Genomic DNA, 26,428 nt, shown 5'->3' on the forward strand with positions numbered 1-26,428 from the left:
CAGCAGTTAACTGCTCAGCCAAGGTCGTTGCTGTTATTCCCCCAGCCTCACATGAGCATAGAGACCTGGGGAGAGCAACAAAGGAAGGTCATTCTCCCTCTGCGTTGATGACCACATTATATCTCCAGTATGAACCTTCATGAGCATAATGGCTATCCAAAACGAAGACAGCACATTGGTGACACATTAGAGCGATTTGGGCGCTCACTGTATTTTGAGCAATGTGGTGATCGCTAATGGAGTTTTGGTGAGCGATGGTGCGACAGCTCCTTAACATGCTCTGATATCCGTCTCAGTCTTTGTGTCTGCCAGCATGACCGGTACAGAGCAATAACTTCTTGTGCGCAGTCATCGCCTTGTCTTTCTTTTTCTGCGGTTGATCTTTGGAAAGGTTATTCGCTGGTCAAGAAGGTCAATAAAGTAATCTGCGAATTTTGACGTGGCAGGAAAGTTCAAAGAGAAGCCTGACGCATGATTAACCCCTGTCTCAAATTGACAAGCGCTCACCTCCCCTCACATTCCAGATCTGTCATAGCGGCAACTCAGGGTGAAAGCCTTTGATGGAAAATGTAGGTTAAATACACAGAGGAGCAGATCTTATTAGCGTTTCCCCACGAGAGGAGTAGTTATTTGATCTGCACTCTCGCTGCATAACCAAGAGGAGTGGGAGAATAAGAGAGAGCCTTGAATAATCCATGTTTGTTTCAGGAAAGCACATCCTCGCTCAGTCGCTGTTGCTGCGGCTCCAATCAGCTGTAATGAGAGCTCAGATTCACTTGGAAAGTAACTATTAAACAAGCGCTCCATCTGTGGCATGAGGGCTACAGTACTGTATATGACAGAGATATTAAAGTTTGAAAACACACTGTACAGTATTCTGATTTGAAACGAGCTCCGCTGAAGACATCTTCATGCAGCAAGTTGGGATCCCAGGATGGGATGTTTGTTTCAAATTTTTTTTCTTTTTTATAGATAATTTTTCTGCCTTTGCATGTATTCAGTTCCTGAATTTCATGGACTGAAGCCTAATCATTATGGGATTTTAAGGCCAGTACTAATATTAATATCTGTGAGCTTAATATATCCAAAAAACAATATATATATATATATATGTATATATATATATATATATATATATATGCATTTTCATACAAACACATAACATTTAATTTTTTTTTACTAAGACATGTCCAGAGTTGGACATTGACAGTTAAAAAATCCCAGTAGGTCTGCAACTATTGATTATTTTCATTATTGAATAATTTGCAGAATTCTCTTGATTCTTCATTTGGGAAATATCAAACAATAGCAAAAGATGCTAACCACAGTTTCCTAAAGCTTACAAATATGTCATCAAAGTAGAACTGCAACAGTTAATTAACTATGAAATTAATCAGCAACTTTTTTGATAATCCATTAATCAGTTTAAGTAATTTAAAAAAATAAGCGATTCCAGCTTCTTAAATGCGAATATTTTGTAGTTTCTTTACTTCTGTATGACAGATAACTTAATATCTTTGGGTTGCGGAAAAAAGCAAAACATTTTAGATTGTCATCTTGGGCTATAGGAAACACTGGTCAACATTTTTGTTATCATTTTTTGACATATTATAGAGTGAAGAACTTATGTTTAATCAAGAAAATAACTGGCAGATTAATCAATAATGAAAATAATCGTTAGCCCCCTTCATTACATGTTTGCTGTTGTTCAACTCAAAGCCCCCCAAAAGTCAAGTTTTTAATCACAGAAGACAAAAAACAGTTAATCCTCACAATTAAATGGCTCAAAGTGGTGATTGATTAGCATTTTTGCCACAAAAAATGATTCAAATAATAATTGACTGTCAAAATAATTACAAACTATTTTTCTGTCGATCAATCAAATAATCAACTAATCGTTTCAATTCTTCAGTGCTCTGATGAACAGACTGTTCAATATTTATTAATTACTTTTATTTATTTCATATTTGTACAGCAGTTTGCTGTTACCTAACTAGCATATAATAATCAGTCATCTGATTGGCCCTTACATGAATGTCTGTGAAACACAAACTCTTACTGCATGTGTGATTCTTCTTTTGTTGTCATCTTTAATCAGCAGCTACCGTACATGCAGGGTTCCTGCATATTTTCGTAGTCAACATTTCAAATTTTTCCCTGACTTTTCAAGGAACCATAATAAATTGTCCATGACCATGTATCACAATGTATAACATGTACAGAGCTGTATCATAGTCTTTACTCCAAACACTAATTATTGTAAGAAAATTACATCAGCAACATTTTCCAGCCTCTGATAGTTGATTATTATAGTTTATAGTTGATTATGTTCATATTCACCTCAAATATTTCAGACTACAGCCACAGTCAATCCATCGCTCTTTATTAAACAATAGCTTTACGAGCAAATGTATGAGTCTGGCACTGGCTTCTGGAAGATTACCGGAACAAAAAAAAAATCATTAGACTCAACAAAATTCCATGACTTTTTCAAAACTGTCAATGATTTTTACTAATGATATAGGCCTCGTAAATGAGACTGTGAAATTCCATGACTTTAACAGGTTTCCAGTGACCCTGGAAACCCTGTACCCTGTTGTCAGTAAACTCATAACTCTTCCTCAGATATACCTGACAACTGAGATAACTCCCATAAGTCATTTATCTAATAGTCTTTGCTATCATCTCAGTGAGGAGTGATTGGCAGAGGCTGGATGTGGTATTAAAAGAAGAATTCCGTTTTCAAAACCCATTTCCACACAGTAATGTTTTATGGATGCATATTTCAGTTGGACTGATCCTGCTGTATTCCTGGTTGCTGCGTATGAGCAGCCTGCCTGCTGTACTCAGCACAGCCTGTACTATCCAACAATCTGTAGATTTGGCAGGAGGATGAATGCTATCTCCGTCCTTATCATCCGCACACGTAAAAGCACACAAGACTCGCACGCAGGCCACATACAGCAGGCATGTTGCTTTCACAAAATAGTTTTATTGGTAAAAAATAGAACTACTTGCACAAGCACATTGAGACAACTGTATCAGAACTTGTGGACTGTTAATCATCACAAATATGCTCTGGCAAAGTAAGAAGTGCTAAAGCATCCACAAAAATAAGCTGCAGTTATCAAAATGATAAATAAATGTCTCGGTACAGTATATGCAGGAGAGTTGTAACTCTTCAGAACTTTTAGGACCTTGTCACTTTGCACTCTGGCCATTTATAAGCTAATGAAATTGCGTGCTGATGATCAAGCTGCACAGCCACAAAAAAGAGAAATCTCTAGCTCCTATTATCCTGCTGAATTCCATCAGACAGAAATTGTTCCCTTTTTCTCCAGAGTGCCACTAATGTTATGTATCTGTACTGGTCCAGGGAGCTTGGAATGCTCAGCCGTTTGAAACAAACTGCTGTCAAATAATGTAAAGGTGCACTGAGTCGTCTTCTTATAAAGAAGATATGGTATGAATATGATATTGTATTTTATATTGAATCAGTCTGAGGGAATCCTGATCCCTCAGTGAAAACAAACACCTTGAAAGCCTAGATACTTGTGTACAGTTGTCACAGACCTACAGTGAACCAGAATTCCTGAAACAAATAACATTTTTCTCATTTAGAAAACGCTTTCCAATGAAATTCTCATCCCGGTGAAGTCTTGCTGTGCTTTGGGAAATGAGGAATGAAGAGGATTTAAAATAACCCTCGAAAGCTGCACTGGACTGTACACAAGCATCTAGTTGACTTGAGACTTAGTCTGGCAGAACAAATCACAAATCCATAAAACATTTGCTGATGTATAATTCACGTACAAACAACGCAATAAAAAAATAAACAGAAAGAACTCCAGATAGAATTAAAAAGTGTCATCATGAGACGATTTTGGCACATTCTTGAAACACATAACGTGTCGGTATTAGTTGATGACATGGCACATTCTTCTTTGTTTATTGCATTGGTTATGGTGCCTGGGCAGTGAGTTATTGTCAGGGGGCCAGCTCTGTCGGCTATAGTCTGTGCTGGGCAAGATGGGTAAGTCAGGGTGGGGTGGAAACCTGGCCCTCGAGGGCTGCCAGGGCCGGCAGTGGAGCCCACAGAGATGCCCGTGGCGTGCCGGCAGCAGCCTGCAGGTGGCGAGCTGGGCTTAGCCATCTGCTTTCCCCCAGGAAGCTGCATGTTTATGAGAGAGAAGGAGAGAATGTGCAGTTCTATACATCACTGCCAAGGCCTGTCTCAAGCATGAAAACCTCACATATCCCTCTCTCAGTAAAGAGTAGACACACTCTGGAACATCACTGCCTGTAAGCGTAACAGTGCTACTGACATGTGAGTAGGTGGGAGTTTTGTTTATGCACGCGTGTGTGTTGGGGCTGCCATGCTTTCAACATGCATCAGCTTTCTCTTGTCAGCGATCACATCCATGTGACATGTGACACAAACAGGACAGAAAATGAAAGAGAGTGACCGGTAGGGAAAAGAGGAAGGGTGGCATAGTCAAGTGGCTGCAATCTAAGACACTGAGACCTTCTGCAGGTGTAGACTGGTAGCATATGCGCATTGCTGACGCACTTGGAAAACAAGTCACATATGGAGAATGACTCAAACCTTTTTTAGCTGCCTGCCACACAGCCACCCAGTCAACCATGACTCAAGAAGCTTCTCTTTTTCTGCTTGTCTTTGCCACCCTGCGACTGCACCATTAAACAGCCGTTCATCCCTGTGAGTCTACTAGCATGGTATAGCCACCATAGCAGGGGGCAGCGAGGAAGAGTGTTTTCCCAAACCTCTGACCATGTACCAGGGATGCTGCCTCATGTCACTGGGTAATAAAGGGGATTAGTGAAAGTAGTGTGAGCAAAAGCTGTGATTAAAGCTTCTGGAGCCACGCTTAGAGAAAAAGATGCCCCCCTAAACAACTTCAAATCACTGACTGACATGCACATACCCCCAGACAATACACATATTTGAATGCTGCATTCTGTTTCCATGGCAGTGCGGAGGAGGATGACAGGAGTGAAAAGCACATGCAAAAAGCCGGCGTGTCTGAGTGTTTACCGTCTACACAAACACACACAAGAGCATGAGGAAGTGTGTGGGTGTGCATGTCTGAGGGCGTGCAGGGATGGGTAGATGGATAAGGATGGGTGGCTGCTACTTACAGGCAGTATGTTTTTGTCAGGATGGGGATCTAAAAACAGGGCATCAGATTGTCCACTCTGCTTAAGGATTCAATCTCTTTCTATCAATTTCTCTCCATCGCTCTCATGTTTCCACCTGCAGAGAGAGGAGCAGGCAACTGTTTGTCTGCATTTTCCATCTTATATTCAGCCCAGCAGTCCACATCTACTCCTCCTGACAGTCCTCTTTGAACAGTTACAGCAGGGTAATGTTTCTACAGCTTTTCAGGCACAGGCATTTTGTGGCTATGTCTCAGTCTTCTACCAGGCATGCCGCTGTATTAATTCACAGACAGGCTCCACACAGCATGCTTTAGAGGCAAAATATCAACATCATTCTAGTAGCTAACAAAAATATGACTATTTATTTCAATCAATTCTCTGTAGCATTCTCGTGGATAGGTATACGAAAAACTACAATGGCTTGCTATGAAAAGGTTTCTCAGGCATTATATTGCCTGTGTTGTCAATTGAGGGGGTACCAGACGATTGTAAATAGCAGCTAAATGATTGCTTTTTTTTCTTTCAATTCAAACCTTTGGTGAGGAAAAAAAATCTACACAGAAGTCTTCCTTATTTGCTTAATCCATTCCCCGGGGAACTCTTTCTGTGATTTACTGATGAAGGATGTCTGCATTTGGTTAGCGGCTTCCTCCGATGCTGCAGCACCTTATTCTGGCTCCTTACACATTCATACTGTTTGTTCCAAGGCGCTGCTTAGGGAATACCTCCACTGCTTGTGCTTGCAAAACAGAAAAGGGAAGAAGAGCAAGATAGAGGAGAGGGGGAAATAAATTCAAAGTTGTTGCCCTCCTCTCTCATTTTCTCCACCTCCATTTGGAGTGGAGCCTGGTGTGTAGCATAAGCCGCAATGGATCCCCCTCAGGCTCGTCTCCCTTTAGCCGTAGCGTATACAGCGCTGCTTTATTACACATAGTCCTGCAGGCTGTAGCCAGTCTTATTGTCTAATGGGGAGAGAGAACAGTACTGGTGCTGGAGCTCCTGCTGCTGGAGCAGCTGTTGCTGTTGCTGCTGCTGGAGCAGCAGCTTATCAGGGGGAGGGAGCAGGACCAGGTCCTGGGGTCCGTGCCTCTTCCCCGAGCAGGACATACAGAAGATGGACCCCCCCACAAAAAGGAATCCTGCTGAAACAAAGGCCACGTACACAGCACCTCCAGGCTCAAACTTATTGCTCTCGGGCACACTGGAGTCCAGGAAGTTGGTGATGACCTCGTTGGTAAACCAGGACGCAGGCACCAGGCACAGAAAGCCTGCAGCAACAAAGCAGCCACCACTGGCAATTGCGGCGTGCCGCTTGGAGCGCCGTCCACCGCCCCAGCGTGTGCATTTTAGTCCCAGGGATGCCAGACAGAGGCCCATGGCAGCCATCACGCAGCAGAGCACCATAGTGGTGCGGGCAGTCTGCAAGTACGCAGGTAGTGAAAGCACCGAATACTTAAGCGTGCAACTGAACATGCCTGTGCTGTACCATGTGCAGTCCATCCACAGACCCTGCATCTGGGAGATCGCTGTGATGATGTTGGAGCCCACGTCTGCGCTGACCTTCCAGTTGGGCAGCAGAGTGGCCACCATAGCACCCATAATGCCCAATAGTGCTAGGACAAATCCAAATATCTGCATGCCCGTGGATGCCATGCTCCCTTTCAAGTTGACGCTGCTGCTGCCTAAGCCCTCGTCCTCGCCAGGCAGCATTCACCCAGCACCAGCTAGGCTCGTAGACCCTGCTGCCCAGCCGCCTCTCTCCCCTTCCTTAGTGGTATGCCAGCTGCCAGTCAAATCCCCAGTTCCTCAGCTCCTCAGCTGCAGCTCCACTGGACTGGAGGAGAGAGACAGAAATGAGAAATTGAACTGAGTGGGTTCTCCCTCTTTCCCTCTCCCCTCATTCACCTAACACAAGCACAGACTTTTCTGGCTGGAAACAAAGGGCAGCGTGAAGCATGAGCGATAAGAGCTGGCTGACTATACAGTAGGTAAGCAAAACGCCGAGGTTGTTGTGCATGTATGCATTTTCTATGCGCTGCCTTCTCCTTTTCCTTACCGGAGCCCCATAGAGCTGTTATTGGAGAGGGAGAAATGAGTTTGTGGTATTTGCAATGCTCAATAGCTATGTGGACTTAAAGCTGCAGTGCCCTCACTCCACTCATATACTATATATTCTACCACTTTTTGCTGTTTACCTTATGAACTAAGCCAACATTTTTAACACTTACGCAACGTTATCTTCAGGTTAAATACCAGTTTAAGCAATTTTGTCAGCTGCTAGAATTAAACTTTGCGAATGTACCTGTTTTATTACTATTTTGTCGGACTTCCAGCTGGCATTATGTGCTCTCTGTCATCAAATCAAAGAGCCCGTTCGAGCTTCGGAAAAAATAGTCAAAAGGCTCACTCGTGTTGTTTGCTGTTTTATAAACCAAGGGGGAAAGAAAAAGCGATGTTGAAATAATCCCTTACCCTGGCTGGTGCAGAGCTGGCGCTGACGCGTCACGTTGTTCGCAGTGATTCCTGTAAACACACACAGTCACACATTGAAAAGACAGCAGGCTGATGAGGGGGCGAGCAGCAGAATCCAGTCCGGATCACGGGTCCATTCAAGCCATCCATTTTTTTAGCAACACTGTAAGAGAGGACATCCCTGCTCCATCGACCACACAGGCTTGGCCGGAGCCTGGGAGAAATAACCGTAGCGCTCCGACTCTCTCTCTTTCTCTCCCTAGCTCTTTCTCTCTCTCTCTCTCTCTCTCTCTCTCTCTCTCTCTGTGTCTCTCTCTCTCTCTCTCTCTCTCCCTCTCTTTCTCTCTTTCTCTCTCTCTGCTCGCCGGTGTGTGTCTGTGTGTCTGTGTGTGTGTGCGCGCGCGCGTGTGCGTGCGTGCGCTGGAGGATAGCGGTCTCTGCCTCACAACAACTTTATAAACGGCTGAACATTACTAAAAATGCTCCCGAGTGCACCGACCAATATAACGCTATTAATTAAGGTTAGGCTAATTAAGTAATTAATTTGACCATTACCATTGTTTTGTTTTGTTTTGTTTTGTTTTGTTTTGTTTTTTCATATCTTGGTCAATGCATGACGCCATTTGCATGATAAAAATAAATAAATAAATAATTCCACCGTGAATCATCAAAATACAGGAAATCCAGGAAAACAATTTTGGTAGTGGGAGTTAGGAAACACAGAATAGGTTAGGTCTAACAGCACCTTAGCTTTCCTGTCTGTACTTTTTTTAATATATTGCAGTCGGTCTACACAAACTATAGGACAACAGTATCATCTAACTTACCTCTAGATTTGTAGTGGTTATATTCACAGGGCTTTGATTTTATTTGCTTTTGTACAAATTGAAGCAGAAATATGTCTGTCCACAGAAACAATGTCCAAGCTACTCTAAAAGTAGGTTTACAATTTCCCAGAATTCTGTCAGTAGTTTTTATCAGGACTACTTTCTCTTAAAGAAACAGAGTACTCCGGGGATGATGTTTTTCTGTAGGACAACCAGGAAGTTAGTTTCGTCCTCATTTAAAAGCCTATGGGATTTTTCCATTTTGGATTTTGTATCATTGCAGGAAATAAGCTCTGTGGTAAACAAATGTTTATAATAATTGCACATTTTTGGTCAGCAAGATTATCTTTACCTATGAACTGCACAGTTACGATTTTTGAAGTCTAAATGTAATCGCCAAAAGTAAAAAGCTATTGTTGAGTTAGTATGAACTTACTAATATATTTTATTTCGTAGAACAAAACATGAAACTCTTTTAAGCTTGTGGTAACCACAGGTCGTATTTAAACTTTCTAACCAAAAACCCATTCAAAAAACCCATTGACTTTGAGACGAGGAAACTGGAGGTACTAAAATGCTAAGTCATTTCTGGGTTTTAGGATTCAATGCTGGGTAATGTTCTATAACATTACCCAGCATTCTCTGTGAACAGCTTTTATCAGAACTGTTTTTTCACGGTCTTAAACAAAACAATTGTTAAAGGAAAAAATCACCCCAAAATCAAAAATACATATTTTTCCTTTTACCTGTAGTACTATTTATTTAACTAGATTGTTTTGGTGTGAGTGTTGGGAGATATCAGCTGAAGAAATGTCTGTCTATAAATAGCACTACATGTTGGATTTTTTGTAGGGGTGAACTGTCCCTTTTAACACATTATTCCAGTTCAGTTGGCTTACTAAAATTCTGTAACTTATTACATTTCATTTCTGTTTTCATTGTTAGCTATCTACTTTCAAACCACACTCTATCTTCACAATACTAGTTAAGCATAAGCTAAAATCAAAAGTTGTACTAAATGATATTTTTACAGTGCACAGTAGCATACAGATTTTGGTCTAATGTGAATAGTCTTTATTTAGCCCATCTGGAGAACAGATTTTTGTGAAAATAACAGCAACATGCATCAAAATACACCATGCCATTTCCTAAGGTAATTCCTCACAATCATCACTAATGAATGTATGACCCACTAGGAGTCTGTGGCGGTGTATTTATCTACAGGAACCTTCTGTCCTTTGTTTGAATTTTCTGTGTTTGGGATGTTTATGGGTGTGTACCCCCACAGCGCTCAGATGAGGTCAGCGCTTCTTTAAAGGTAGCAACCAGGTGCCAAAATGTTAGCAGAAGACATCCAAGAAATCCAAATATAGTGAGACAAAAGGCCGAACAAGAGTGTATCTGGAATTGGCTTTTACTTTCACTTTTGTTGGCAAGTGTGTTTACAAACAGTATCTGACAGTCCTGATTAGTGTACCTTTAAAAGTCAAAAAGTTAATGTAATTACAAAATGTTATGTCCAGCTTCCCATCATGTCAAAAAAATAAAAAGAATGACAAAAATGACAACGTCATTCATAATATGAATGCATGAAGTTTCTCACTATGGTATTTGTTCTCAGACAGGTATTGGCTATTAAGAGCAACATTTGTTTCTTCAGACTTTATTCAGGATAGTTAAAACTCTTCTTGCTTCGTAATGTAATCTAACCAAGAATTAAAAGGAAATTCATTAGTGAGTAGCACCGAGCTACTCAGTAATCATAATGCAATACTGCTGCTGTTTAAAGATAAGAAATAGCTAAGATGCAAAGTCTTGATAAGACTACCAAACATACCCCCACCACCCAACAGGGAAGAGTAATCTAATTAAGACAGAAGAAAAATCTGCTATCATTACGACCAGATGAGCTGGTCAGAACTGTGTTGTACAAAGCTTTGTTTGTTTATGTGTTGGTTCATGTGTAACCCACCATGCCAAAACTGACCCTCCCCGGGGCTTCATCCTCATCAGGCGTCAGTCAGCAGGAGCCTAAAACTCACAGCTGCTACCCTGTCTTGCCTCTCCTCTCTGTGGAGGACATACAATGAGGGAGGGAGTGGCTAGGGTGGCCTTGATTCATGAATGACAAAGAGGACAAATGAGAGAGAAGGGGAAAAAAATCAGACAGAACTAATAGACCCGATACCCTTGAAAACGCAGATGTGTGTTGCTATTATTTTGCTGCATGGGCAAATCAGCAAAAGCAACCAGCTGCGGGAAATGATTTTGCCTATCCCTCCACTTACAGTATAATGACCGGGCATTGACCACAGTGATGTGTAGCCATTACACGTAGATAGGTTGGTAGCAATTGATTTGTTTAGCTATTGATCTGTTTGTAAAATATGGCCCAGTACTCTCTCAAGCCATTGTTTTCCCCGTAAACTACCCCTAAGAGACCTTTTCTTAAAATGAGATCTGACCAGCATGCAGGAGGATGCACACCACATTACCTCCGGTGTGATTTTGGTGTCGACCTTCAACACTACACTCTCTGGGCTCCTTGCGGGATGCCACTGCAGCAGGAAAAAAAAATTTCCCAGTTCTCCACAGACACACTACAGTATGGCGTGTGTGACCTGTCTCCTTGTAACCGATGAGATGCTAAGTGCTGATGCTGGTGTTGTTGATAAATAAATAAATAGATTATAGAGGGAGTAGATAAAACGACAGAAAAAGATGGAAGGAGAGAAGAGCAAAATGCAGTTAACATACGCCCGGTGAGTGCAGATGTGTGATGCTGTGATGTGTGAAGATATTGCAGGCTATTATAAGCGTGGTCCTCTTTTATTTTATCACCTCACAGCAGAGCTCTCTAGCCTTTTTTTTTTTGCAGCATAGCTCTGAGGCACAGCCGGACGAGCCACGCTCCCTTTTGCCCACACTAGGGGCTTTTATCGTTCAATTTGCATTTCCTCTTTTATGTCCTCCCTTGCGTAATTGGTTTCCGTGCTCATCGTCTTGCAAAGGCAGTTTGTTCGCTGCGGAGATGCAAGGTGTTGTGTGATAACTGTGATGTCGCTGTCAATTCAATCTTGTTGTGGAGCAGGGCCCTTGGTCCGGTCTCACCGTAGATAATATGTGTAAACCTGTCCAGGGGAAAACACTTGTGACATGTTACAAAATTACTGGCATGGCTTGATTAAAGAGTCTCTTCGGCTGACTCCATTAAGACTCCCAAGTGAACGATGTGGAGTGGCCTTTATGACTTTGCAAATATCTCATCAAAACAAATTTTCCCATGTTGTCCCCATTTTCTGTTCTACTGGTCCAGTGAATTTCACATTATGGGCAAAGTTCAAGTTTTTCTATGACGAAAGCGTCTCTCTTAGGAGCTGATCTTGTCAAACACTAGGGCTACTCTTGAATGTCCCGTGTGCATGCCATGGGCGATTTCATGGGAAGTACACTGGGCTGCACAGGAAGCCAAAGCCCTTCCTCCCCAACCCCTCAAGCAACATCAGCCGAGTATATTCAGCAGCATTGACTGCTGCTTTCTCCTCTCCGAGAGGCTGTCTCCCTCCACTGATGTAATGGAGGTTGTCTTCTCAAGGTATTGTCATGATTAATGCAGCTCTTCCCCTTTGCAGGATCGCTGTGAGCTTTTCTCTCTTGTATTCCCTGGCTGTATATAGCTTTCTTCCATCCCCCTGCTCTTTCTGAGAACCTGCCATTATGTAAGCGCAAGTGTTGGTGGTTCAGGTAGCACAGTGGCTGGTGCCCTGGGGCTCCTGCCATCTCATCTTGGTTATGCTTAGAGGGACATGACAAATTACTGCTCACACGCCATTGGGCAAGTACTCACCAAGAGAGAGATGTCGGAGGTGGAAAGGGGAGCTGGAGAACCACAGGGCAGAGCTGGAGTAATAGAGTTCCCTGTTGAGCTTTGGGAAGGTCAAATGCATGTAATATAGTAACTCACGAGTTTCTTTATATAGATTTGGGCCTATTGTACCCAACTGGGTCAGAAAAGGTCTCAGACAAAAGCAGATGTGTGACTTTTACCTAGAGATCTGTCATATTTTGCCCTTTTCAAACGCTCTACCAGGGGAATCAGCAGCGTAAGACCTTCATTTTGCAGAGGAAGGCACAAGGTGTTAGTTCATCAGATTGTTTCGTATACCATACATAAGAGAGAGAATCAGGTTCAAAGTATTTTCAAGAGAGCTCCAATCAGATTAGCCTGATCAAGAGCATCAGAGCAAGGGGAATTTCACGAGCTTCAGTATAGATCCCTACATAACAATTTATTTCAGAGGCCAAATTAGCGGTAATGATTCACTCATTTTCCACCACTAAATAGGATGGCCTGTTCAAGCTTCAAGACATGATTACCATCAAAGCACTTCCAGTCTCTGTCTGCTTTGTATGTATGATCCTCACTGCCACCTGTGAAAAGAAATTGAGGGGAAGAGCAAGGGCAAGGGCATTTTTTTTTTTTTTTTAGAGAGGTGGCCAAAAGCTGAAGATAAATTTCATGAGTTCGATTATGCTGTTGTCAAAATGGAAAACTATGTCAGTTTGGAGACTGATAGATATTGATATACTTTGGATTCTTATTTTACAGTTGTTGTTACTACCTATCAGACGTGCACAGACTAATACTGGTAAAGTAAACATTTTGCGTTCCACAACAATTCTGTTTTAATGTGTTATCTAAATAAACATGTAAAGTGATTTATTGTTCTTCAATTAGGCTGTTTGTCCTTTCTTTAAAAAGACAAAATGCAGCTTAAATTTGAAGGAGTACATTACTTGTGGTGATGAAAGAGCTGAGACAGAAGGCAAAATCATTAATCAGTCCATCAGCATCTCAACCCTCATCTATGGTCATGAGCTTTGGGTAGTGATCGAAAGAATGAGATTGCGGACACAAGCAGTCAAATGAGTTGTCTCTGCAGGATGGCTGGGCTCAGCCCTAGAAATAGAGTGAGGAGCTCAGACAACCAGAGGGATCTGATACTCCTTCATGTTGAGGTCATTCAGGCATTTGAGCTGAAGCCTGCTGGGTTTTCTGGGTATGTCGAACTGGCAGAAGGCCCCATGGCAGACCCAGAAAAACGCTAGAGGGGTTATATATCTCATCTTGCCTGGGAGCGCCTCCCCCAGGAGGAGCTGCAAAGCCTTACTGGGGAGAAGGACATCTGGAGTGCATTGCTCAGCCTGCTTTCCCCCACGACCCGTCACTTGATAAGTGGATGGATGGATGGACCATTATTGTCAGGAACCAAAAAAAATAAAGGAAACAAGCCTCCTCAAGTTTCGGGAGACTCATGGGTACCCATATAACCCATTGTCATTCAGATAGTCAGTCAGTTTGTTCCTTATCAAAATTGAGCCTAACTGCGGAGCATTATTTAGCCTCATTCCTGACACATGGTAGGTACCAGTGCCTGCCTCAGGTTGTTCAAATTCCCAAGATATCACTAGCTTGGTGCTAGCTTAAAAAATGAGCCCCCCACAGCCTCTTAAAGACAGTAATGTTGGCCTCCAATTATTTTCGCCAGCCACGGCGCTCCCTGGCCCTACTTTGTTGCGCTAGCGGGCAAGGGTGAGATATTAAGGTTGTCAGATAAGGTCAATAAGTCAGTCTACTACCCCACTTCTGGATCACCCAGCAGATGCAAAGTATTTTAGGGGTTGTGGGGACGGGGGGGCTTGTTCATAGCAAGCACCTCACTGGAGGGCCCAGGTGACGGCATGTGATTTAAGACGGAGTTTCCTTGCATGTTGAGGTTATCAGCGGAAGGATTAATGGCGGGGAGCAGGATATATTCCAGTGGCACTACCTAGCGAAGCCGTGTAGCAAGGCCATACATAAATCATAGGAGCAAAGTGACTTGGACAAGCTGATGGCTGAAATGCTGCTGCCTGTATAGTCCCAATATCGACTTTTCCCCTTGCTCCTCTCTTAAATCATGAAGTGCAGAATATAAATGGCCTAATTATTCCAGCAGAGAGTGAAATTAAAGACATTCCTTTTTATTGCTTCTTCCCAACAGATGGTGGTCTGATCTTGCATCACCAAAGCACTGATAGGAGCATATTTTGCAATTTAGATTAAAGAAAAATCCCAACCAGAATCATGACATTTTGATGTGACAGGTGGAGGGATTGATTGTCTTAATACATGGATCTTGTTTCAAACCAAATGATGCAGTCCCAGCCCTCAATGCCTATTGAAAACACCTGTCATATGACCTCTATTTAAAAAGCATCATATGAGCTGAATAGGGTTTGTGGATTAATAATGGCCTCATCATCAAGAAGTCAAGGCCATCGCTGACTCTGCAAATAAACCATTAAGTCAATCAGTGTTAAGCATTTGTAAAACATGACAAAAATTAAAATTAAACATGAGATTTACCCAACAGCTGTACAGGACATGCACTTACAGATTAAACTTATAACAGTCTTTATTTCTCCATTTTCTATTCTCTATTTCTCCTTTCTATTTCGAACCCTCTAAGGTTGGACCCAGGAGTGTGAAGCTTTCTCTGCAATGTTATTGCACATAGCTTTCAGGGCTGTTGAGACAAACAGTCTCCGTGGCCGCTGTCCCATTAAACGCCACTGCGCAGGAATGTTCAGAAGCAGCCAGCAGCAAGCATCTCTGGACTACACAGGGATCTATAGATCTGATAAGAGATAGTGCTGCGGTTTACAAGTGCTCCTGAGCAGTACCTCAATTGTTTGCTGAAAATGGGAATCTAAACAGCTCATTAGAAATCCTTTTGTGCGTCCTCGGACCACTTTAGTTTTCCTCCCCTAATTATTGACGCCAGCCCCTAGCCGAGGAAAGCAAAAGGCAGCTGTGAGTGAGTGAGTCACACAATCCAGAAATACAATCTTCAAGGATGTACGAGGAGCTCCGCAGGGCATATAGTCTCAACAGGAGGGCTGTTGAGCTAAATAGATGTCCTTTTATTTTGCTTGTGTGTATGTGTTTGTATGAGTAAGAGGGGGGAACAAGTCTGCGGGTATGTGTCTTTGCATGCTTGACTTCCCTTTGAATGATAAGTTAACATGCTGTGTAACATTACCATTCATGCACCTGCTGCCTTTACGACATTTGTCTCCTCTCATTTACATACCTGCACATGTACATTATGCAACATCTGTCTTCTCTGTTGTATGTCTTCTCAGCTTGTATTTCCATCAAAAAACTCCCAATTCCACTTCAGATCTCAATTTTTCCATTTAGATGGACGTCAGGTGCTTGTATAGATGTCTTTTTTTCCCTTGCTATATAAAGAGTCATCTTGAAAAGCTCTCAAAGCCAAAAAGCACTTAAAGGCAATGAAATGTATTATTATTAAGACTAACACTGCTGATGGTTTTCCTCGGAGCCCCATTGTCAGTCTGCTCAGCCAGTCAGAGCACAGTCCCTCTCAGTGCTCCCTCATGAGGGAAGTAAGGCTATTACCTACTATGGAGAGACAGACAGGCGACTGCTCCGCTCTGCTGCCCACTGTCTGGCTTTGCCATTGGTCCACACACAGTAGAAAGTCTCTGATTGTGCAGTAGCCTCCTTGATCCCCTTATGGTGTTTAGAAGATGAAGAAAGTAGAATTAAAAATAGTGTGAAGGGAGAACATGTGGATGTAGTGTAGTGTAGCTTGGAAGTCAGAGAGGGAGTGATGTGAGAGTAAGATAGGCTCTGCCAAGTTTGGCACGATTACTTCAGCAGTGTGTCATGTCAGCTTAGGGCTGACACGGGAAGGATCGGGAGTCAGCAGCTAGTGAAGAACTGGAGCTAATGTTACCACCATCACCAGCCCTCTACACTCTATTTCAGTAATACCCAACCAGGGGTTTAACTACAGTGGGCATTTTAGTAGGGCTGGACGGCATGGCTTATAAAAAAATTGTTCTTTGGCTATATTATGATACACAATATATAACTCAGTATTTTAAAATATACTCTAAACTACTGCAGACAACTGAAATACTAAACTACAAAATAAACTGCAGTCACACTAAAGGTAAATGAAGTGCTGTTATAATAAAGTGAAATCAGGTACTGTTAAAATGTGGTCAAATCAAGTATTCTTATAGAAAAGTTAAATTAGGTATGGCTATAATAAAGCACTGTTAAAATAAAGTTAAATAAAGTATTGTTATGATAAAATTAAATAGAGAACTGTTATACTAAGTATACTAATAACTTAAATATGATATTGCTGTTATAAAGCTAAATAAACAGCTCTGATAATAAAGTCAAATAAAGTATTGTTGTAATGAAATAAATTAATGTGAGACCACTGGTGCTGTTATACCGTCTTCTCAGGCCAGAAGTGTTGATATTTTTGCTGCTGAATTGAAGCGTTCGGTCAACGTTTAGCAGTGAGCAGAAAGTCAAACCATTACAGCAGCGTACAAACTGACAGTTTTCTACTTCATATATTGATAAAATTTCCATGTTAGACTGGTTCTCCATGGTTGCAAAATTATTATTATTTATTTAGACTCGAAAATCATTGAGAAATGGTCACAGCCATTTCCTGGAGCCAGCCGAGAGCCCTGAAGACAAAAAAAATACTCGCCTTCTCACACACCATCACCCAGAAGAGGGTGGCCTGAATAGGCTGGAGAGTGTGTGTGTGTGTGTGTGTGTGTGTGTGTGTGTGAGAGAGTGTGAGTGTGAGTGACGTATCGTGTTTGTGCCGAGCGGATTAAAAAAACAATGACAAGTCATACTCGATGTTTGCTATACAGTCATTTTATAGATCCAGTGTGGCGCAAGCAATAATATATATATGTATATATATATATATATATGTGTGTGTGTGTGTGTGTGTGTGTGTGTAATTGATACATCACCCACCCTTATCAGTATGTGGAAAGACTGTAGAGTAGTAGTTTGTAGTCCCTCATCAACCAGGACATGAACTCTGGTTGTGTAACATACCATCCCTAGATCCATATACTGTATGTTGATGCTGCATTGGTTTCACCCTGAGTAGAAATAGTCGAGTGGGCTACAGTGAGTCAGGCTCATAGGTATTGAGAAACTCAGTGGTGATGCAGCAACACGAGGAGAGACAAGAGAGAGAGGCTCAGTTTCTATGGTCCATCGCACAGGTGTTACTGTGGCAACTGGAACCGGCTCGCCAGCCAGCCATGCTGCGTCATCTGATTTTCTGCCTTTCCTCTTTTCTTTTATCCCAGTGTATTGATCCCTCCACCTCTCCCTCTTTCTTTGTCCAGCTTTGTATCTCTCTTGCCATTTGTCAGGCAACCTTTCTCTACAGCGTTTTTTTTTTTTTTTTTTTTCACCACACTTTGCATTCTCCTCTCTCCTCCTCACACCTACCTGCTCTTTCTTACCACTTTTTTCATTCCCATGAGCACACTCTTGAGTTTTAAGGTCTCTTGCTCATTCTGTGTGTGTTTGTGCAGGTGGATGTGGGTGTATGTCACTTCACCCCCCTGGTTCAGCCCCAGATCCAGCAGCCCTTCAAGCTGGTGGAGAAAGTCGTCAGGAACGTTTTCCAGTTCCGCAGGAAGCACTGCTATAAAGGAGTGGAGTAAGCACAGTCACACAACTTGATGCAGCTTTCAAAGCATCTATCCTCTCTTCCCCTCTCTCTCTTTTTTACTTTTTAATGTTTCTCATCCTCATCTTTCATTCTCTCTCTACATTTTTCAGTCTCTGTTTTCTGACAGCCGCGTCGTCATCTCATCATTAATTAGAATGGAATTTGATCCGCTTCTCTTTCTCACACAAAACCACTCCGACATACAAAGAGACACTGCTTTTGAGGCATTCTCTAACCAAAGTCTGAACATCAGCGCAGCTCTGTTCAAAAAACCACTAGCAACAAACCCACACGCTCACATGCATGTGCACGCTGCCCATCGCCCCCGTGCCTGTTAGGAAAGTGTATGTAGGCCCGGATAACAAAAGAACACTGGCTGCGCGAAAGAGAGCAGCAATTATGAGTCATTGATGTGGCATAGGAAGACGAGGCAGCATATTTTATGTAACTACAGCGAGTTGGCGGAAACGGCACCGAATTGGAGAGGAGGCACCAGCACTGAAGCGCCTAAAAAGCATCTGCACTGTGAGAGTGTGTGGAATTGGCTATTGCTCACCAACCTGCAGAGAGAGAACACAGACGAACATCTTAGGCAGGGAAACGTCTTAAAAAATAAATGGCTCCCTCTCTCTGTATTGAATATTCTGGGGAGCGTTTCAGGGTGAGAGCCAGCTAAATAAATGAAAATTGGACATTTAAATTATAGCAGCCCTCCTAATGTTGGGGAAGTTTGTGTCTGTGTGAGTTTTGTGTCAGTATCTACATCACTTGACTACAGAGCACGGCAGTGGAACAAATTAACAATTCATGAGCAGCTCTAGCCCTTTGTGTGATTTCAATTAACTTCACAGATTTGAAATAATCGCTGAGGGATAATTTCTTACTGTTTGAACTTTATAATGCCATTAAACTTGCATGATCATTAAGATATCAAAGCAACCTGAGTGTAAGAATCTGTAGGATCATTTTTTTTCTTCATGTTTTCTCTCTTTTGTTTCTCCCCCCTCAAGGAGGTTGTTCCCCGAGGCATGTCGTGTTGAGCTGACACGAGAGATGATGCAGAAGGCAGATGTGGACCCCACTCTGCGCCCCACAGAGCTCACCATACTCCAGTTCAGGGCTTTAGCGGATGCTTATGCTCATTTGTGCACCCAGGAAACCGGTCTCCTCGGCTATGAGTACAGAGAGGAGCTCAGACTGAAGAACCTAGTCAGGAAAGGAAACAAACCAAAAGACACATTTATGGACAAGCCATCCGGCACAGCACCAAATCCTGAACAACCCTGCTAAATAAAAAAAAAGCACGGAAACCACGAAGAGCTTCTTTTAGCACAGGGAGACAACAGACTGCTCTTAGCCTTGACATTTCCACCTGGCATATGCATGCATTTTTAAAACGTTCTTCCCTGCACCCAGGGAGCAATAGGTGGTACACGTGAAATCCCGGGACAGAGACAAGAACCACGAGGCACATAAAGATCCTGGGTGGGTTGGATTAGCTCCAAGTCTTTGTTCCAGGATGGGACAGCTCAGAGCAGTCATGTGTAGTTACCCACTCACTTTAAGAGTGAGAATCTCTTTATGTCCCAGTTCTTACTTCAGATCCAATTCACATAACACCTTGTCCTGTGGGACCTGAAAGAACCGTCAGAGTGTTTTCAGGGTGATTTAGAAAATGGGAACAACATGGCAGCACCATATTCAGGCCGTTTTCTCCCTCTTCTATGTACTATATTGCTCAGTCGCTTGGGAGACGGAGCTTAAAGGGAGAAAGAAAGTGGTGGGAATTTGTCAGCTCCAGAAGGACTCTTGTTGAGTTAAAGGAAAAAGAATCCATGCTTATATTAGAATACAAAATATAAGACAATTAACAGTAATACATTTTAAAGAAAGAATAAATAAAACGCAATGGACATCTGATTCAAAATATTATAATCTGAAAAATTACATCCCAAATGTTGGTGGAGGCACTGATGTCATGCACATTTGTTACAGTTATTGAACAGACTACAGCATTTCTGATTTGTTTGTTAAAGAAATCTGACCACTGTGTTGTTATTTAACGTTTTATATCAATAAAAGTGTTGTTGCAAGTTTTAAATATTTCTCTTTTTGAAAGCTAACAGATTACCACCAACAGAACATTGCAGGGCTGTTGCCTGCCAATGTGGCAGATGGCACGCTAAGGTTGACTTGCCAGAGGGAGAATTCACTCAGTTTTGATGATTGGTTGGTGTTAATCTCCAACTACAATCAGGATTTCATCAGATCTACATGGCAGATAGGTACACAGGCCTGACTGTGTGATCTTGGTGTTATTAAAATAGCTGTGTGACCTTACACTGGTCGATTTTTTGATATGATAAGCTTTTATTTTGGAAAATCATTGCATGGGTGCGCAGTGAATAGACAGTGAGAATGACGTCACGCGCACGGGGCAAGTGATGAGCTGCTAATCACATGCACCTGCGTGCAGATGTTCCGCTATGGCATACCGAGAGAATATTTGTTTGTTTATACTGTATAATATCTTTCAGCGCCACCATGCTTTTTTTAAACATAAAAATAAACACTTAAACTGACTGCTGCATGCTCCATAAATTAAAACCGGAGGAGTAGTGCAAGCTACCGTTTCCACCAGCCGCGGGGGAGCGCCAAATTTCAGTGACAGGGTCCACTTCTGCAGCTATGGGTGAGTAAAAACTCTTTTATTTATGATGAACTTTGTCCGCACAAATTGAAAACATCTTATCAAAATGTCACATTAGTAAATCCAGTGGCCTATACCCTACCTAAAATGCACCCATGTCCGTAAGGTAACTATATGCAACCTGTTTTTTATGAGATCATCTCCTTTATAAGCGTCCTATCTACTTAAACATATGGTTATTTCTTTTCCTCTTATTTTTTATCTGTTCATATGAGCTTAATTCTCTTATCCACATTTTACTTACTTATTTATGAAATTGTATTTTAGTACTTGCACCCTCATATGTTTTTGTACATAGTGCTATTTTATTATTTGTGCTTTCATGTTCTTAATGCTCTTAATTATGGTCGTGTCATAATGGGGAGACGAATGGATTATCCGCAAATTACATCTGAAAAAAAACAAAAAACAAATACGTAGTCTAAAATATCAATTTGAATATGTAGGAAACAGTTACGATGCACACTATAGCATATATATTTTTGTGTAACTATTATGTCATCAATGAGTCATGACATGTTTTGCAAAATATAGCCGAAAAGCTTTGTTTAAAATATTGTTACACAAAGAAACTATCATATTCAAATACTGTACTACTGCAAAGAAAAAAATCCTTTCCTTTTATGGCCCAAAATGGTGCGTAGTTTCAGTTAACAATTTGTATGCACATATGAATAGTCCACTGGTCAACACTGGTATAAGGGCTGGGCAATATATTACCTTGATAAGGTGATATGAGACTAGATATCTTGTCAGATTTTGGATATCATAAGTTTTAGCTTTTCCTGCTTTCAAAGGCTGTTCTAGCTGTTCTATTATTTGCTTTTACTTGCTGAGCATTTATATTAACAGTGGTGAATAATATTTGCCAAAAATTCTCATTGTGTAAATGTTTTGTGAAAGCACCAATTGCCAACCCTACAATAATGGGGTAAAAGTGACATTGAGGTATTTGGTCAAAAATATTGTGATATTTGATTTTCTCCGTATCACAAAGCCCTAACTGCTAGTGATGAAAAAAGTGTATATGCCGCCCTAAAATATAGTGAAGAATAAATTGACATCAAGTACACTTTCCACCCCTGTCAGTGTACAATGTTTTGTTGCCTTTTTCCACACGTCTTTGTTATAGCAGACTGTGTGTTCTGACAGCCTGGATGCAAATAAGTGTCCAGACTTGCATGTGGTAGGTTAGAGGTGATTAGATGAAATACTACAGATTCATTTCTGGTCCTGCCACTGCCTTTACTAATCATTGTATTACTATATTACTAATCATTAGCATAAAACTAATCGCGGTCTTTAAATATGGCTTACCCTGCGTAGCACAGTTGAGGGTATCAAAGTGGGCAGTTGGCTGTTTTGGAGCAGGTTTTAACCCTTTGAAACCCAAGCAAATTGGTTTGATTTCTTTCAACCACATGGGGTAAAGGGAGTGAGCAAATTAACAACACATGGCCCAAAAATAATCAGAAAAAAAAGAAAGAGAAAAGTTACAAAAAAGGACATTTAAGGAGCTTAAAATTAAGGGGAAAACACACACACACACACACACACACACACACACACACACACAAATATATATATATAAATTAAAATAGTATTTTAATTATAAATATAGTTAACTATTTTTTGGAGAATTTTCTGATAATCCTCCCCTCTTTTTTAAAACTAGCTTTTTAGTAATTTTCTTGTAATTTGTGGGATATGTGTTGCCTTGTTGATCATTTCCTTCCTGCTCCCCCCCTTTCAGTTTTTTTTTTTTTAATTTTATTTTTTTTTGCTTTATTATTAAGACAACAAGAAAGATAGGAAAGGTGGGAGAGAGAGGGGAAACAACATGAAGCTAAAGGCTGCGGGCTGGAACAGAACCTGGGCAGCTGCAGGACCCAGCCGCACACTCCACCAGGTGAGTTACAGGTCACCCCAAATGTAATTTTTTATGTCTCAACACCTGTTTTTGGGTTGTCCGTCCATATGTACATCCAGCCATCCAGTCCATTCCTGTGGCTGCAAAAAAAGCCCTGAGAGAATTTTCTCGAATTTGGCACGAACGTCCATTTGGATTGAATGATGAATTGATTAGATTTTGATTGTCAAGGGTCAAGGTTACTGTGACCTTGTCTATTTCATACTTGTAAACGCAATATCTCATGAATACCTGAGGGGATTTCTTCAAATTTAGTACTAATATGCCGTTGGCCTCAGGGATGAGTCGGTAAGAATTTAATGTTTAAATGTCAAGCTCATTGTGACCTTGCATCCATCTCATTCTTGTGAATGCAGTATTTGAGGATGGCCTTGAGGGAGTTTGCTCAAATTTGGTAACAAAGTCCATACATACTATATGATGATTGTTTATGAAAATTTTCATGCCATAAGTAGTATGGCATTTTTGTGAGATTTTTGATGACATACAGTACTATGCCATTTTTGTAAGATTTTGAATGACATACTTTATTGCTTTTGTTGGATTTTTTGTGACATACTATGCTATGGTCGTTTTGTGCAATTTTGGATAGCACACTGTACTATGACCATGTTGCAAGACATTTTTTAACATACTATACTATGACTTTATTCAGTTATTTTGGATGACATGTCATTGTATGACTATTTCATGCTATTTTGGAAGACATACCATTGTGTGAAATTTTTATGCTATTTTTGAAGACAAAGATGCTATTTTGGACAACATACCACATTGTCCCTTTTTGTGCTATTTTGGTCGACATTCTATAGTATGACTTTTTTATGGTGACCAAAGAGGCAAGGCTATAGTATGGCAAAAATGTCAAAATATGGCATATCTCAAAAAATGCTGAAAACACCTCAAAATAGCATAAAATAAGGTGCCAAGACATGTCATAGCATAGATTTTTGCAAAAACGACCAAAAACACAAAAATAATGCATGTTGAAAAGATGACCAAAAAGGCAAGGCTATAGTATGGCAAAACTGTCAAAATATGACATGTCTCAAAAACAGCTGAAAATACCTCAAAACAGCATGAAATAACGTGCCAAGACACGCCATAGCATAGATTTGAACAAAAACGGCCAAAAACACCAAAATAATGCATGTTGAAAAGATGACCAAAAAGGCAAGGCTATAGTATGGCAAAAATGGCAAAATAAGACATGTTCCAAAAAATGCTGAAAATACCTCAAAACAGCATGAAATAACGTGCCAAGACATGCCATAGCATAGATTTTTAAAAAAAACGGCCAAAAACACCAAAATAATGCATGTTGAAAAGATGACCAAAAAGGCAAGGCTATAGTATGGCAAAAATGTCAAAATAATGCATGTTCCAAAAAATGCTGAAAACACATCAAAACAGCATGAAATAATGTGCCAAGACACGCCATAGCATAGATTTTAACAAAAACGGCCAAAAATAACAAAATAATGCATGTTGAAAAAATGACCAAAAAGGCAAGGCTATAGTATGGCAAAAATGTCAAAATAAGACATGTTCCAAAAAATGCTGAAAACACATGAAAACAGCATAAAATAACATGCCAAGACACACCATAGCATAGATTTTTGCACAAACGGCCAAAAACACCAAAATAATTAATGTTGAAAAAATGACCAAAAAGGCAAGGCTATAGTATGGGAAAAATGTCAAAATAAGACATGTCTCAAAAAATGCTGAAAACGCATCAAAACAGCATAAAATAACCTGCCAAGACACGCCATAGCATAGAATTTTGCAAAAACAGCCAAAAACACCAAAATAATGCGTGTTGAAAAAATTAAGTAAAAGGCAAGGCATGGCATGGCAAAAATGTCAAAATATGACATGTTCCTAAAAATGCTGAAAATACCTCAAAACAGCATAAAATAACCTGCCAAGACACGCCATAGCATAGATTTTTGCAAAAACGGCCAAAAACACCAAAATAATGCATGTTGAAAAGATGACCAAAAAGGCAAGGCTATAGTATGGCAAAAATGTCAAAATAGGACATGTCTCAAAAACACCTGAAAACACCTCAAAATAGCATAAACTAAAGTTCGAATACACGTCATAGCATAAAATTTTGCAAAAACGGCCAAAAACACCAAAATAATGCATGTTGAAAAGATGACCAAAAAGGCAAGGCTATAGTATGGCAAAAATGTCAAAATATGACATGTCTCAAAAACAGCTGAAAATACCTCAAAACAGCATGAAATAACGTGCCAAGACACGCCATAGCATAGATTTTAACGAAAACAGCCAAAAATAGCAAAAGAATGCATGTTGAAAAAATGACCAAAAAGGCAAGGCTATAGTATGGCAAAAATGTCAAAATAAGACATGTCTCAAAAACAGCTGAAAACACATGAAAACAGCATAAAATACCGTGCCAAGACACGCCATAGCATAGATTTTTGCAAAAACGGCCCAAAACACCAAAATGATGCATGTTGAAAAGATGACCAAAAAGGCAAGGCTATAGTATGGCAAAAATGTCAAAATATGACATGTCTCAAAAACAGCTGAAAACACATCAAAACAGCATGAAATAATGTGCCAAGACACGCCATAGCATAGATTTGAACAAAAACGGCCAAAAATAACAAAATAATGCATGTTGAAAAGATGACCAAAAAGGCAAGACTATAGTATGGCAAAAAGGTCAAAATATGACATGTCTCAAAAAGAGCTGAAAACACATCAAAACAGCATAAAATAACCTGCCAAGACACGCCATAGCATAGATTTTTGCAAAAACGGCCAAAAACACCAAAATAATGCATGTTGAAAAGATGACCAAAAAGGCAAGGCTATAGTATGGCAAAAATGTCAAAATAAGACATGTCTCAAAAACAGCTGAAAATACCTCAAAACAGCATGAAATAACGTGCCAAGACACGCCATAGCATAGATTTTAACAAAAACGGCCAAAAAGTAACAAAAGAATGCATGTTGAAAAGATGACCCAAAACGTAAGGCTATAGTATGGCAAAATTGTCAAAATAAGACATGTTCCAAAAAATGCTGAAAACACATCAAAACAGCATAAAATACCGTGCCAAGACACGCCATAGCATAGATTTTTGCAAAAACGGCCCAAAACACCAAAAGAATGCATGTTGAAAAGATGACCCAAAAGGCAAGGCTATAGTATGGCAAAAATGTCAAAATATGACATGTTCCAAAAAATGCTGAAAATACCTCAAAACAGCATGAAATAACGTGCCAAGACACGCCATAGCATAGATTTTTAACAAAAACGGCCAAAAACACCAAAATAATGCATGTTGAAAAGATGACCCAAAAGGCAAGGCTATAGTATGGCAAAAATGTCAAAATAAGACATGTTCCAAAAAATGCTGAAAACACATGAAAACAGCATAAAATAACCTGCCAAGACACGCCATAGCATAGATTTTAACAAAAACGGCCAAAAATAACAAAATAATGCATGTTGAAAAGATGACCAAAAAGGCAAGGCTATAGTATGGCAAAAATGTCAAAATAATGCATGTTCCAAAAAATGCTGAAAACACATCAAAACAGCATGAAATAATGTGCCAAGACACGCCATAGCATAGATTTTAACAAAAACGATCAAAAATTACAAAATAATGCATGTTGAAAAAATGACCAAAAAGGCAAGGCTATAGTATGGCAAAAATGGCAAAATAAGACATGTTCC

General features: G+C 40.6%; 2 protein-coding genes across 5 annotated transcripts in view; one reads left to right on the forward strand and one right to left on the reverse strand.

Annotated features, from left to right (window-relative positions):
- Positions 1-20,165, forward strand: part of tfb1m (transcription factor B1, mitochondrial) — a 31,195-nt gene extending 11,030 nt beyond the window's left edge. For all 3 annotated transcript variants that reach the window (XM_042501515.2, XM_088087467.1, XM_088087468.1), the window contains exons 7-8: positions 17,925-18,052; positions 19,075-20,165. In XM_042501515.2, coding sequence (XP_042357449.2) covers positions 17,925-18,052; positions 19,075-19,354 — 408 coding nt within the window. In that variant the 3' untranslated portion in view covers positions 19,355-20,165. The remainder of the gene's footprint in view (positions 1-17,924; positions 18,053-19,074) is intronic.
- LOC121954165 (claudin-20) lies at positions 1,982-17,047 on the reverse strand. Of its 2 annotated transcripts, XM_088087469.1 has the most exons (3): positions 15,617-17,047; positions 7,654-7,704; positions 1,982-7,015 (listed from the first exon to the last, which is right to left on the reverse strand). In XM_088087469.1, the coding sequence occupies exon 3, from the start codon at positions 6,889-6,891 to the stop codon at positions 6,106-6,108; it is 786 nt and encodes a 261-aa protein (XP_087943595.1). In that variant the 5' UTR covers positions 6,892-7,015; positions 7,654-7,704; positions 15,617-17,047; the 3' UTR covers positions 1,982-6,105. The 2 variants fall into 2 exon arrangements, with proteins under 2 accessions (XP_087943595.1, XP_042357450.2); XM_042501516.2 differs by lacking the exon at positions 15,617-17,047 and having other exon boundaries at positions 7,654-8,254.
- Positions 20,166-26,428: the final 6,263 nt, after the last annotated feature.

Source organism: Plectropomus leopardus, chromosome 14 (genome assembly GCF_026936395.1).
Source record: "Plectropomus leopardus strain MGB_pleo_1.0 chromosome 14, ASM2693639v1, whole genome shotgun sequence".
NCBI lineage: Eukaryota > Metazoa > Chordata > Actinopteri > Perciformes > Serranidae > Plectropomus > Plectropomus leopardus.